Source organism: Lactuca sativa, chromosome 5 (genome assembly GCF_002870075.4).
Source record: "Lactuca sativa cultivar Salinas chromosome 5, Lsat_Salinas_v11, whole genome shotgun sequence".
NCBI classification, from domain to species: Eukaryota; Viridiplantae; Streptophyta; class Magnoliopsida; order Asterales; family Asteraceae; genus Lactuca; species Lactuca sativa.
The window spans coordinates 351,770,252-351,782,876 of record NC_056627.2 but is presented as its reverse complement, the minus strand read 5'-3'; the positions used below and the strand labels follow the sequence as shown (position 1 = coordinate 351,782,876).

Below are 12,625 nucleotides of genomic sequence, written 5' to 3'. Positions count from 1 at the left end.
CATAAGCATAAACGGAACTTACATTTATTTATACTAGTGATCTACATCTCTTTAATCTCTCAGTGTAATGTGACTTCATATCAACACCTGTGATATAAATAAACTGAGTGGGTCAGGTTGGGAAACCTGGTGAGTACATAGGGTTTTCAACCCACAATAATATAATTATTATGTTTAAACAATCAAACAATCAACCCAATTACCCATCCCCATTATCTTCTTTACTCTTAAGGATTTATCTTAAGAGTCATCTATCCTGCATTCTTTTATTCCAAAGTCCCTTGCTTCCAGGGTTATAGGACTGGCACTAAATCCATAGCTGCCAATGCTCGTTCGTAAAGCACTAATTCCATAGCTGCTATAGTTTATTCATCGGGTACTAAATCCATAGCTACCAGTGTTTATCTAATAGGTACTAAGTCCATAGCTACCAATTCCTAACAGGTACTAAATCCATAGCTACCAGCATTTATCTAATAGGTACTAAGTCCATAGCTACCAATTCCTAACAGGTACTAAATCCATAGCTACCAGTGTTTGTCCAATAGGTACTAAGTCCATAGCTACCAATTCCTAACAGGTACTAAATCCAAAGCTACCAGTGTTTGTCCAATAGGCACTAAGTCCATAGCTGCCGAGGTTATTTATTAGGCACCAAGTCTATAGCTGCCTATGTTTACTCACATCATCTTTTATCTCTCATCATTCATCTACCCATGTCATACCCAACATATTCGTATATATAAAATACGTATACAGTTTAAATCATTTAAAACATGTATAAAACGTTCATCCAGCATAGACAGCAAGTATTCAGATAATATGCACACGTAGCAAGTAGTTTATATAAAATCCTTCATATCTATGTGTAAGATGAAAGTAACTATGCACTCACCTGGGAAGGTGGTGAGTCGGCACTCGAACATCACTTTGTTACTCTTAAAACAATTATCCCTTGACGAAACCTAGTATCATTACCACTAGAGTTTAGTCTAACGTTTGACGAGACTAATTTAATAGTCTAGCTATTATTATTATTATATAAGCGTTAAACAATACTTATATAACCATAATAATAGCCCAAATACTCCTTATAAGGTCCTAATAACATTACTTTATTGTAACATAAGCTATACTAAAGATAGGATAGGTACAGCTCACTTACAGTGGGTTTTTCGCAAAAACGGGCTTCGCTGGAGCAGCGTTCCCGAGCCGAAAGGCTCTTTTCTTGGGACTCCGGGAGCCTCGGAGCTTCCTTCGGGTGCTAGGGGGTTTACCTAGGCTTTTAGGGGGGTTAGGGGGGCTTAGAGAGAAGTTCTAGAGAGAGAAAGAAGGGTTTGAAGGTGTGAGAATGAATGGAACCCGACACCTCTATTTATAGTGGTGCTGACTGATGGACTCGCCGAGTAGGAGGACCTACTCGCCGAGTTGGTGCATGTGGCAACCTTCTGGTGGTGCCACGTGTCCAATTCTGGTGGTGCCACGTCACCCCCTATCGCGTATCAACCTTCAAACTTAGAAAAATCATAACTCTCGCATACGAGCTCCATTTTCGATGTTATTTATATCCACGCGTAGGTAAAATCAAGATCTACAACTTTCGTTTAGACTCCGTCGTCTAATTCTCTTCCGATCTCAAATTTAACAGTAGGAGGCGTTTAGACTGTTAAATGACCGTGAAGAATTCGTAACTCCTTCATACGAACTCCGTTTTTGTCCATCTTTTTACCGTTGAGTTCCTATTAATGATATATTCAACTCTCATTTAGGTCGCGTAAGCCAAAAACCGCTCGAACTAAAATTCGAGTTTCGGGCCGTGCACTGCTAAGCTGAATCTTAGAAAAATCATAACTTCTTCATACGAAGTCAGATTTCGGCGATCTTTTTATGGATTTCTCAGTTTAACATATTCTACGACTTTCGTTTAGATCACTAAGGCTAAAAAGTCCTCCATCGTAAATTCACTATTTACGTCTCCTGGTGCCGTGCTGGTTTTGCCGTAAAACTTCGGCGGGCCATAACTTCTTCGTTATAACTCGGATTTTAGCGTTCTTTATATGAACGGAAACCGTGTAACATATACTACAACTTGTTTAATATTATTTACTCTAAATATTATTTTGTCGAAAAGTCGTTTTCGACCCCTATTGCCTCTAAATGGACTAGCCCGGATCCGCGGGCGTTACACGTTAAATGTGTAGGCCTAAAAGCCTTCCTATGTGAAAGTTTCAAACCAAAAGATGGGATGTTTGTTTGTTGTAATTTGAAAACCATCAATTCAGTTCAGAATTACTCAACATTTTATTGGAATATATGCCAAAATCATGTTTATAGTGAATTAAAGGGATTTCCAAACATCATTGATACTTGATAAAAGGAATTAAAGGGATTTCCAAACATCATAAAAGAAATTATTGTTAATAATCATGAGAAAACTTTTTTCAAATTAACATTTAAATGATAACCTTAAAATTAATTTATTGATGATTTGAGAAAATCTCATAATGTTCAAGTTCCGTGATGGAGATGACTTAAGATACTTCCAAAGAGATTTCCAAACATCATTGATACTTGATATATGTTCAGAGATGGCACAAACTCATAATGAATATTAGAGACATCAACGGATGAAGATCTTAGAGGTCATATCTTAAAAAGCTTATATATGAGAAATTCCGATAGATGAAGGATTTGATCTCAAACTAAAATAAGTGTCAGAACACATTACTGGTTCGCATTGGAATTCTGAGGTCGATTCATCATTAGGATTTCAGAATATAATATATTCCAAGGTGAAACATTCTCAGTATGTCGGACAAACTTGAGTTAGATGGAGCTTAAGGAAGTGACAATCTGAAAAACTTAAGACTAGCAGGAAAAGTTAGACAAAAAGACATATAACGATCCTTTTATTTCCAAGAAGAAATAATTATGAGGTAAAAGGTTTGGTTCAGAATTATTTTGACTTTCCGATGTTTCCATCAGAGAGTACAAACTTCTTAAAAGAATTGAGAATCAGGCATCATCATTCCCATTTTGTTATGAAAACCATTGAATTTGGTTTCGTCCAATGTCTTAGTAAAGACATCAACAATTTCATGTTACCTTTCAACACATGATCTTTAATAAAATGGTACCGAATATCAATGTGTTTGGTCATGGAGTGCTGAATTGGATTATAAGAGACCGTAATAGCACTGTGAAAGTCATAATAGATAGGAATTTGTTGAAATCAATAACCATAGTCCAAAAGCTAAGATTTCATCCATATATAGAACTTGTGAGATGCAGCTTGCAGAAGCAATGTATTTCGCTTTCGTTGTTGAAAGAGCAATGCAAAATTGTTTCTTGGATGACTAGCTAACCAATCTTCCACCCAAAAGTTAACAACAACTGATTGTGCTTTTTCTATCAAGGTGAAGTCATCTATAGTTTGAGTTCAAATAAGCTTGAAGTAGGAAACTTTCATCGGAAGATTTTCTTGACTGCCAAAATATAAGACATCTTCGGATTAATCTGAAATCTAGCACACGTACACATAGAGAGCATGATATCGGTATGATTTGCGGTGAGATAGATTAGTGATACAATCATTCTCATACACTTCTTTTGATCGATGGAAACACACCATATGGGTCCGAGGAGATCTTGTATCCGAAACCCATTGGAACCTTTGCAGATGCACAAGTGTCAATTGAATATTTATTCAGAAGTTTGAAAATGTATTTATATTGATGAATGGATATTACTTTGTTGGATTGTTTAACTTGCAGTCCAGGGAAGAAACCTAACTTACGATTCATACTCATTTGGAATCGACTAACCATCAATTTAGCAAACTCAACAACCATCGCCAGATCAGTTGATCCAAAGATGATATCATCGGCATAGATTTGCACTTACATGAGATGCTTCTCATTTGTTCTTCTGAATAATGTGGGATCAAGAATTCCTATTTGAAAACTAGAACAGTTCAGAACATCAATGAGTTTCTCATACCATGCGAGATGAGCTTTCTTGAGGCCATAAACAACTTTTTGAAGTTTGTAGCAGTAGTTTGGATATAAAAGATTTACAAACCCCGGAGGTTGTTGAAGATATACTTCACTATCAAGTTCACCATTGAAAAAATCACTCTTGACGTCCATTTGGTAAACTTTAAAGCCCTTGTGAGCAATATAAGTGAGAAAGATTCAGATAGCTTCAAGATGGGCAACAAGAGCAAAGGTCTCATCGTAATAAAGTCTTTCGATCGGAGTAAATCCTTTAGCTACCAATCTCTCCTTTTTTCAAATTATAACTCCAACGCCGTCAACAATAGGGTGATCCTGAGGAGGAGGGACAAGAGTCCACACTTAATTTTTGTCAAATTCTTTTAACTCTTCTTGTATGGTTGTAATCCAATCAGAATATTCTAAGGCTTCTTTGATGGATTTAGGTTCAACCATTGATATGAATTCCAAGAAGTGACACTCATTTTGAATGTTAGTAGCAGAGCGAGTTTGAACTCTCACGTTGAGATTTCCAATTACTTGATTTGGAGGATGATCCTTTATCTAGATATGCAATCTCGGAAGTTCTTGTGTAGGGATGATCTGACATCAACAATGGGGTTGTGTTGCTCTCCCTGAACAATTTGAGTTTGAGGATGATGCTCCCCCTGAACTTCTGCACCGGATATGTCAACATCGTCATCGTTCGGAAATTCAAAGAAGTTGACATCATAGTCATTGTTGTTCAGAATAGGGTCAATTTCAATGAATTGATCTGCTGCATCTTAGAATCCATAGAAATTTGATTCGAGGATTGGATTACTATTCTCTCCCTGATGTGTGTAAAATGCACTTGTTTTATTCCTACTTTTTATTAATAAATTTAGCACACAAAGGCAGTGAACCTGTCTTTTAATGGTATAGTTAGATAAGTAGGGTGTCGAACTCATGGAACGGAAAATTAAACTAATGGCTAATTTTAACTAGGCAATTAATGAAAGTAAAAGGTTTTTCTCTAGTTTTGCAAGACTAGAAACTTAAACACGCCACACAAACACTTAATTAACTAAGTAACTAAAGCAAACAACTAATTCACCAAATTTGATAAAGATGTTTCTATTTAGGTTCAACCAATTCACTCCTATGGTTATTTTGTATTTATGATGGATTAATTGTTATTGGCTACCAATTATAGTGGTTAGGTTCATGTTCATTACTCCTAACCCGTAAACAATTAATTAATTCAAGCAGTGATCAAGTGTTTAAACTAATTAATTCCCTAGATTAATAATTTGGATTAAATAAGATTTGTAGTGGTTAATCAAATTAGTGGTTCAATTAACCTCTTGTTTGATGGTTTCTCAAACAAGCTCACACATTAATCTACCTATTGTCTTGTTAATCTTAGTTTCATAATCATTATTCCTAAGCATATGGTTAAGTGTTCACATAGACATATGAGGTTAACAACTAAGAGATGTTCATGCAACTTAATTGTCTTCCAATTAACAGAAAATAGTTGTGATTAATGCATAAGGCTCTTTAACAAACTTAATTTAATAAATCACCAATAAACAATCAATAAAAAATCTAAGAATTAAACCATAGGAGTTCCTTGGTATTCCCCAAACAGAAACAAAAACGTATTTAGCTCATAGTTGTAGTAAAAACAAACACAAAAACAAATTTAACTAGGCTAAACATACTTAATTCCTAAAGCTAAGTGGAATGATTAACCTAGATGCTTTGATTCTTCAAAAGGTTGAAGATTAGAGTTCCTCAGCGCCTTCAAGGGTTCTGAATCGCAGATGGATCTTCAAAAAATGCCAGAAAAGTATCCCCATTGGATAAAGGCTTGGTTTTTATAACTATCTCAAAACAAGGTGTACTCGGCGAGTAGCAGACCCAACTCGTCGAGTAGGTTCTTAGTTATCCGTCTCAAATCAGGAGTCGTGGCTATCTTCTGGAATATTCTGATGGACTCGCCGAGTAGGCTCGTGTACTCACCGAGTAGGTAAGCTTTTGTCCCTCAATCTTCATTCTTTGGTCTCTAATTGCTTCCCCTTGTTCCCTTTCACTCCCAAGCATGTCTTTTGGATTGAAAACAAAATTTAAACAGTATTAAGTACCTTTTGTCCACATTATACACATAATTAGTTAAATGAATAAAAATGTATGCTAAATAATTAACTAATTATGCACATATCAAAATACTCCAATCTAACCCAGCCATTATGCCAAGACCGCAATGCATGTATTTGTGTCTAAAATTGACCTAAATACCCCTATACTACAAATACTCACAATCCTCATAAACATTCGCCCACTCACCCCGAACTATGCTCATTTTATGCATCCCTCCGAATCCATCCGCAGAAAACTTCTTACCCTCAAGGTATTTTTAGTTGAGCAACCCAAGCATACATAATCTAGAATTACAATTTATGATACCAATATGGAGCTCTTTTGAATTCTTCACTTTCTTGATAATTTGATCTTTGATCTCTTGAATTCACCACCTTTATTGTTTGACTTTTTTGGTATCTTCAACTTTTGGATTTCTTGGAATTTTGATCTTTTGATCTTCACTTTATTTGCTCCAAAATACTTCAACTTTTCTTGCAATTCTCTCTCTCTCTCTCTTTTTTTACATGTACCCCTCTTTTTTCACTCAAAAACCTACATGCTTAAGCAGGGGCGCTCAACCTCAACCTTTATTGGCTAACGATAACAATTTTCCTGGATACATTTCAGGTTTAGGCTGCTAAACATATTGCATCCCTCAGGCTGAGCGGGGTCGTGTTTTTGTCCCATGATTTCACTAGAATAAGGAAGCCACAAATGCACTAGAATGTGTATAGGCTCAACTAAACATTTGGGTTTTCATGCAATTATCAACACAATTCTAACATGAAATCCTAATTTGCTTTTACCAAAATTTTCTAAATTAAGTCCTAAGTAATATTTTTGGTATGCAACAATTTTTTTTTTAAAAAAAATTAGCCTAAATTAAGATTCTAAATTTTCTAATATGTGACCAACCCCTTACCCCACACTTATTTTATGCAATGCCCTCATTGCATATTATGCAAAAAATAAAAATGCAAATATAGAGAGGATTGGAACAAACTCCCCTGGGGTAGCAGTCGATATGTTGATACTCTTTTCTTCAGCTCCATCTTCACTTGACTTTAGACATGGGAACAGCTCGTCCATGTCTTGGGTGTCACGTGTCTCGTGTGGTTGACAACTCGAAAATTTCACGGAACAAGCTTCTTAGAAAATCCCCAGTAACAATTCTTTACAAAAAAATGGATAAATGCTGCAGTGAAAGTGCTCAAAGCAGTTCTGGAAATCGAAGATTGCAGGTCTACTCAGCGAGTAGTGGTGCGGACTCGGCGAGTATCTCTTGACTTGGAACAATAACGTGTAATATCCCATGTATTCGCTGAGTAGAGTTTGTGCACTCGACGAGTAGGCGTTGTATTGCCAAAACTGATCCAGTTGATGTTCCTTTCGACTTAGGTTTTGAAATTGGAAATTCCACTGACCCTCACTCTAAATCCAGCAGCAACACTCTCCATTTCTCTCGACTCTCACAGATTCAATCCTAAGGACAAGACTCCATACTTTTCTTGAAAATCTCTCATTCCTTACTAACCCTTAACAATTTAGTATGCTTCCTAATCTTCCATCCCTGAAAAATAAACAACTAAAAGTGAAAGTAATAACCATCCCAACAAAAATAAAAATCATCCAAGTGTTTAACAATTGTTCAAAACCAAACAAAACATCATAAAAACATAAAACATAAAAAAAACTTCTTCAATCATCATCCTCCATATCGGCTCCTCCCGCACCACTTCCTCCTTCTTCATTTCTCCCCCTCATTCTTTCGTCCCAACTCATAATGTATGGATAGCCGGGTCCGGGTCTTGGGGCAATGTTCATTTGTTGAAAGAGGTATTCGAAAGATTGATTATTATAATTAACCCCTCGTCCAATGTCGTCCAAATAGCGCCGGTACTCCAATTGGTTCCACCCATCATTTTCCTTCTCCACCAGAATAACCGGTGGGTCTTCTCGTACCCGCTCGCTACGTTGTCGTACCCGCCTTCCCAGCTCCTCGGGGATTGTCGGTTCATCTACATGTGGAATGGAAAATGAATCACCAAACTTCTCAACGATCCGTGCCCTCCTGTATAACGTAGTGTTGAATGGTGGATGGTGAATGACTGTGAGTGCCCTAGCTTGTTGCAAATCTAGGACCCCAAACGACTTGGCAGCCTAGTAACAAACATGCCTCCATTTATTTTGGAGTTAACTTTTTCCTTAACCGCCCCTTCAGCAAGAAATTTGGCAATGCAATAGGGGAGATTGCAGAAAGCGTCGGGAGTAATAATACTCCAAAGATAGAAAATATCAAGGGTTGGGACCTTGTCCCAATCCTTCCGCATGTTGATGGTGCTAGCCACGAAGCGGTGAATAAGGCGATGGATCGGTGAGCGAATGTGACCCTCCTGAGCGGTGGAAGGAATATACACCCGGTTGGCAATCGTGTTCCACCATGTAGAAGCCACCACTGCCTCGGGAAGTTCCTTATGGCAGTTTTCCAGAAAAGCTTCAAAGTTTTCAGTCATCATTGTGCTCTGATCATAAATCCCCAGCCTCCAAGAAAACTCAGCAATGCTGCATTGTCGCAGCTCCCCGCCCAAAGGAAAAGAAATTGTGTTGGGGTTGTAATACTCACTACCACCTCGGAATGAGATGGTAGCAAAAAATTCCCAACACAACTCGGCATATACAGGCTCTTGTATCTTGAATAATTGTAACCAACCATCACATGTGATGGTGGTATACCCCAAACTGCACTCCTTCACCAAGTAAGGTGTGAGATCCTCCTCCAATCCCACATTTCCCAACCAATCCCAGTCAACAGCGTTGGGTAAATGGATTTCCTTCTACTTGAGCGCCTCTAATCTATTTTTGGCCCGAGCTTGGGATGACTTGGAAGTGATTTGTTGAAATGAAAGCCACGGGATATCATTTTGGCTCCCCCCTAGAAGACTGCCCCCTTCTGGCCATGATACCTGCATAAAAACATCAAAAGCACACAAACAAACAATACCCAGTAATTAAAAACGAACAAATAAGGTCTGAATATTCATCTACTCGCCGAGTACATGACCTACTCGGCGAGTAGGATGAACATCGGGAACTGTTTGGTGCCGGTCATATATAGGCTGTCCAAAACTCCAAATTCTTCACAGGGGTTTGTTGTAATGAGTTATCTAACCACAAATCCAAAGGAAATTCCTCCTAACATTACCTAATTCATGGCTAAATTAAAACCCTAGAATTTGAGGAAACCCCTAAATCCGAAATTAAGCAAAATAGGGGCAAATCTATGATAAAGATTGAACCTTTGATGAGTTTTAAGTGTAAAGATGTTACCTTTTTATTTGAAAGATGAAGATTAAGTGGAAAATTGAAGAGATTTGAAGAAATCGCAGGGATGCTTGAGGATACAATGTGCACGGCGAGTATGGGGGTTAAATGGGTGAAAACCCCTTTTTTTATAGATTTATATCTCATCTGTGTAAGTTGGCTACTCGCCGAGTAGTAAGGTTCTACTCGCCGAGTAGAAATGCCTTTACGCGTTTTATTGGGTTACTCGGCAGGTACTCGCCGAGTATACGACCTACTCGGCGAGTAATCCTTGCAGTTTGAAAAAAAATAATGTTTTGAAAATTTAATGTATTTTTTTCATTCTTTTAGCCACCCACCCCACACTCTAGGCATTGCTTTCCCTCAAGCAATTATATTCTCAGAAGAAGACGAATGAAAAAGATAAAAATAAAATTAAAGAAAAGGAAAGAAAATGCAAACTTGAGACTCAGGTTGCCTCCCGAGAAGCGCTTCTTTTTAAGGAGTCATTAGTTGGACTCATCCCCTTCTACGTGGTTGCAATCCCTTCCAGCAACAACAACTCTTCTATTCCTTCATTCCGGGGGACTCCTTCTTCATACTTTTTGACCCTATGGCCATTGACCTTGAAAGGTGTTCCATCTCTTGACAATAGCTCTATAGCACCATGTGGAAATATCGTCTTCACCAGAAAAGGACCATCCCATCTTGACTTGAGTTTTCCCGAGAAAAGCTTTAGTCGTGAATTAAAGAGCAACACTTTTTGGCCTTCATGAAATTCTTTATTTTCTTTTATCCTTTTGTCATGCCACATCTTGGTCTTCTCTTTATAAATCAACGAACTAGAGTATGCATCCTTTCTAAGCTCCTCAAGAGCATTCATTTGCATCAACCGGTTGCTCTTTAGTTCCTCCATGTTGAAGTTGCACATCTTTAAAGCCCAAAACGCCTTATGCTCTAGCTCCACCGGTAAATGGCATTGCTTTCCATAAACTAACCTATATGGTGTAGTACCAATAGGTGTTTTGAAAGCTGTTCGAAAAGCCCAAAGTGCATCATCTAGCTTATCCAACCATTCCTTGCGATTGCTCCCCACCGATTTCTCCAAAATTCGCTTTAAAGCTCGATTTGTCACTTCGGTTTGTCCACTAGTTTGTGGATGGTAGGATGTGGAAAACTTATGGGTTACCCCATATTTCTTTAACACCTTTTCCAATTGGTCATTGGCAAAATGTGTGCCTCGGTCACTTATAAGGGCTTTCGGGACTCCAAATCGTGAAAATAATTTCTTTAAAAACCGCACCACCACCCGACCGTCATTTGTGGGTAACGCTTGTGCCTCCGCCCATTTGGATACATAATGCACCGCCGCCAATATGTATTTGTTTCCTTTAGCCATGGGAAATGGTCCCATGAAGTCGATTCCCCACACATCAAACACCTCGCACACTTGGATACTATGTTGTGGCATTTCATTTCGAGATGAAATGTTTCCCACTCTTTGACAAGCATCACATTCTTTGACAAATTGGGTTGCATCTTTAAAAATTGTGGGCCAATAGAACCCAATGTCAAAGATCTTCTTTGTAGTGTAGTGTGCTCCATGATGTCCACCCATGGGCCCGCTATGACAATGCTCTAATATTTTCCGGCTTTCCTTCCCGAATACGCATCTTCGTATGATCCCATCCGCACAGCTCCGGAAGAGGTATGGCTCGTCCCAAAAGTAATATTTTAATTCAGAAAAGAATTTCTTCTTTTGTTGACTACTAAAATCTTTTGGGATGTATTTTGTAGCTAAATAATTAGCTATATCTGCGAACCATGGCTCTTCTCCCACGGTCACCATAATGTACTCGTCCGGGAAGTCGTCTCCAACTTTATCTTCTTGCAATTGCGGGGTTCTCAAGCCTTGACAAGTGGCCAGCTGCTACATTCTCCATTCCCTTCTTGTCTCGTATCTCTATGTCAAACTCTTGAAGAAGTAGCACCCATCGTATCAGTCTTGGCTTGGCATCTTGTTTGGCAAACAAATACTTGGTAGCCGAGTGGTCAGTAAAAACAGTAGTTTTGGATAAAACCAAGTAAAGGCGGAATTTGTCAAAGGCATACACCACAGCTAATAATTCCTTTTCAGTGGTGGTGTAATTCTCTTGGGCTGGATTTAGAGTCTTGCTAGCATAATATATGGGTCGAAAGTGCTTATCAACCCTTTGACCAAGGACGGCTCCTAATGCAAAGTCACTAGCATCACACATAATCTCAAAGGGTAAGTTCCAATTTGGTGCAATAATGATCGGGGCATTAGTTAATTTTTCCTTTAAACATTCAAATGCCTCAAAACATTCTTTAGTAAAAGTAAATGGTGCATCTTTTAGTAGTAATTGTGTTAGAGGTCTAGTTATTTTGAAAAATCTTTTATGAAACGCCGGTAAAAACCCGCGTGTCCTAGAAAACTTCTAATGCCCTTCACATTAGTTGGTGGGGTTAATTTGGCAATGGTGTCAATCTTTGCCCGATCCACTGCAATTCCCATTTTGGAAACCTTGTGGCCCAAAACTATACCCTCCTTGACCATAAAGTGACATTTCTCCCAATTGAGGACCAAGTCGGTTTTTTCACACCTAGCAAGCATTAAGTCAAGATTTGTGAGACAATCATGGAAAGAAGATCCAAAAACGGAAAAGTCGTCCATAAAAACTTCCATGAATTTTCCCACCATATCGCGGAATATGGCTGTCATACACCTTTGAAAAGTCGTGGGTGCATTGCACAGCCCAAAGGGCATGCGTCTATAAGCAAAAGTCCCACTTGGGCAAGTAAATGTGGTCTTTTCTTGGTCTATTGGGTCTATGGGTATTTGGAAATAACCCGAGAATCCATCTAGAAAGCAATAGTAGCTATGGCCCGATAGTCTTTCTAACATTTGATCAATAAAAGGTAAGGGAAAATGGTCTTTACGAGTGACATCGTTTAGCTTTCGATAATCGATGCACACTCTCCAAACGGTTACCGTTCGTGTCGGAATTAGCTCGTTCTTTTCGTTGGATATGACTGTCATCCCTCCTTTCTTGGGCACCACTTGGACCGGACTCACCCACGGACTGTCAGAAATGGAATAAATAATTCCCGCATCTAAGAGTTTAACCACTTCCTTCTTGACTACCTCTTGCATATTCGGGTTTAACCTTCTTTGGTGCTGTACA

At 38.5% G+C, this 12,625-nt stretch overlaps 1 protein-coding gene across 1 annotated transcript; it reads right to left on the bottom strand.

The window, feature by feature from the left end:
- Positions 1-9,948: 9,948 nt before the first annotated feature.
- Positions 9,949-10,890, bottom strand: LOC111911545 (uncharacterized). Its single transcript, XM_052763916.1, has 2 exons — positions 10,493-10,890; positions 9,949-10,417 (listed from the first exon to the last, which is right to left on the bottom strand). Exons 1-2 carry the CDS (start codon positions 10,888-10,890, stop codon positions 9,949-9,951), a joined length of 867 nt encoding a protein of 288 aa, XP_052619876.1.
- Between the last annotated feature and the right edge of the window lie 1,735 nt (positions 10,891-12,625).

Bases quoted from the DNA above. Each gene is read 5' to 3' on its own strand.
- LOC111911545 (XM_052763916.1), bottom strand. From the start codon at position 10,890: ATGCCACAACATAGTATCCAAGTGTGCGAGGTGTTTGATGTGTGGGGA. The intron at 10,418-10,492 runs GTTGGATAAGCT...TACACCATATAG, and splicing joins GGGAGCAATCGCAAGGAATG to GTTAGTTTATGGAAAGCAAT.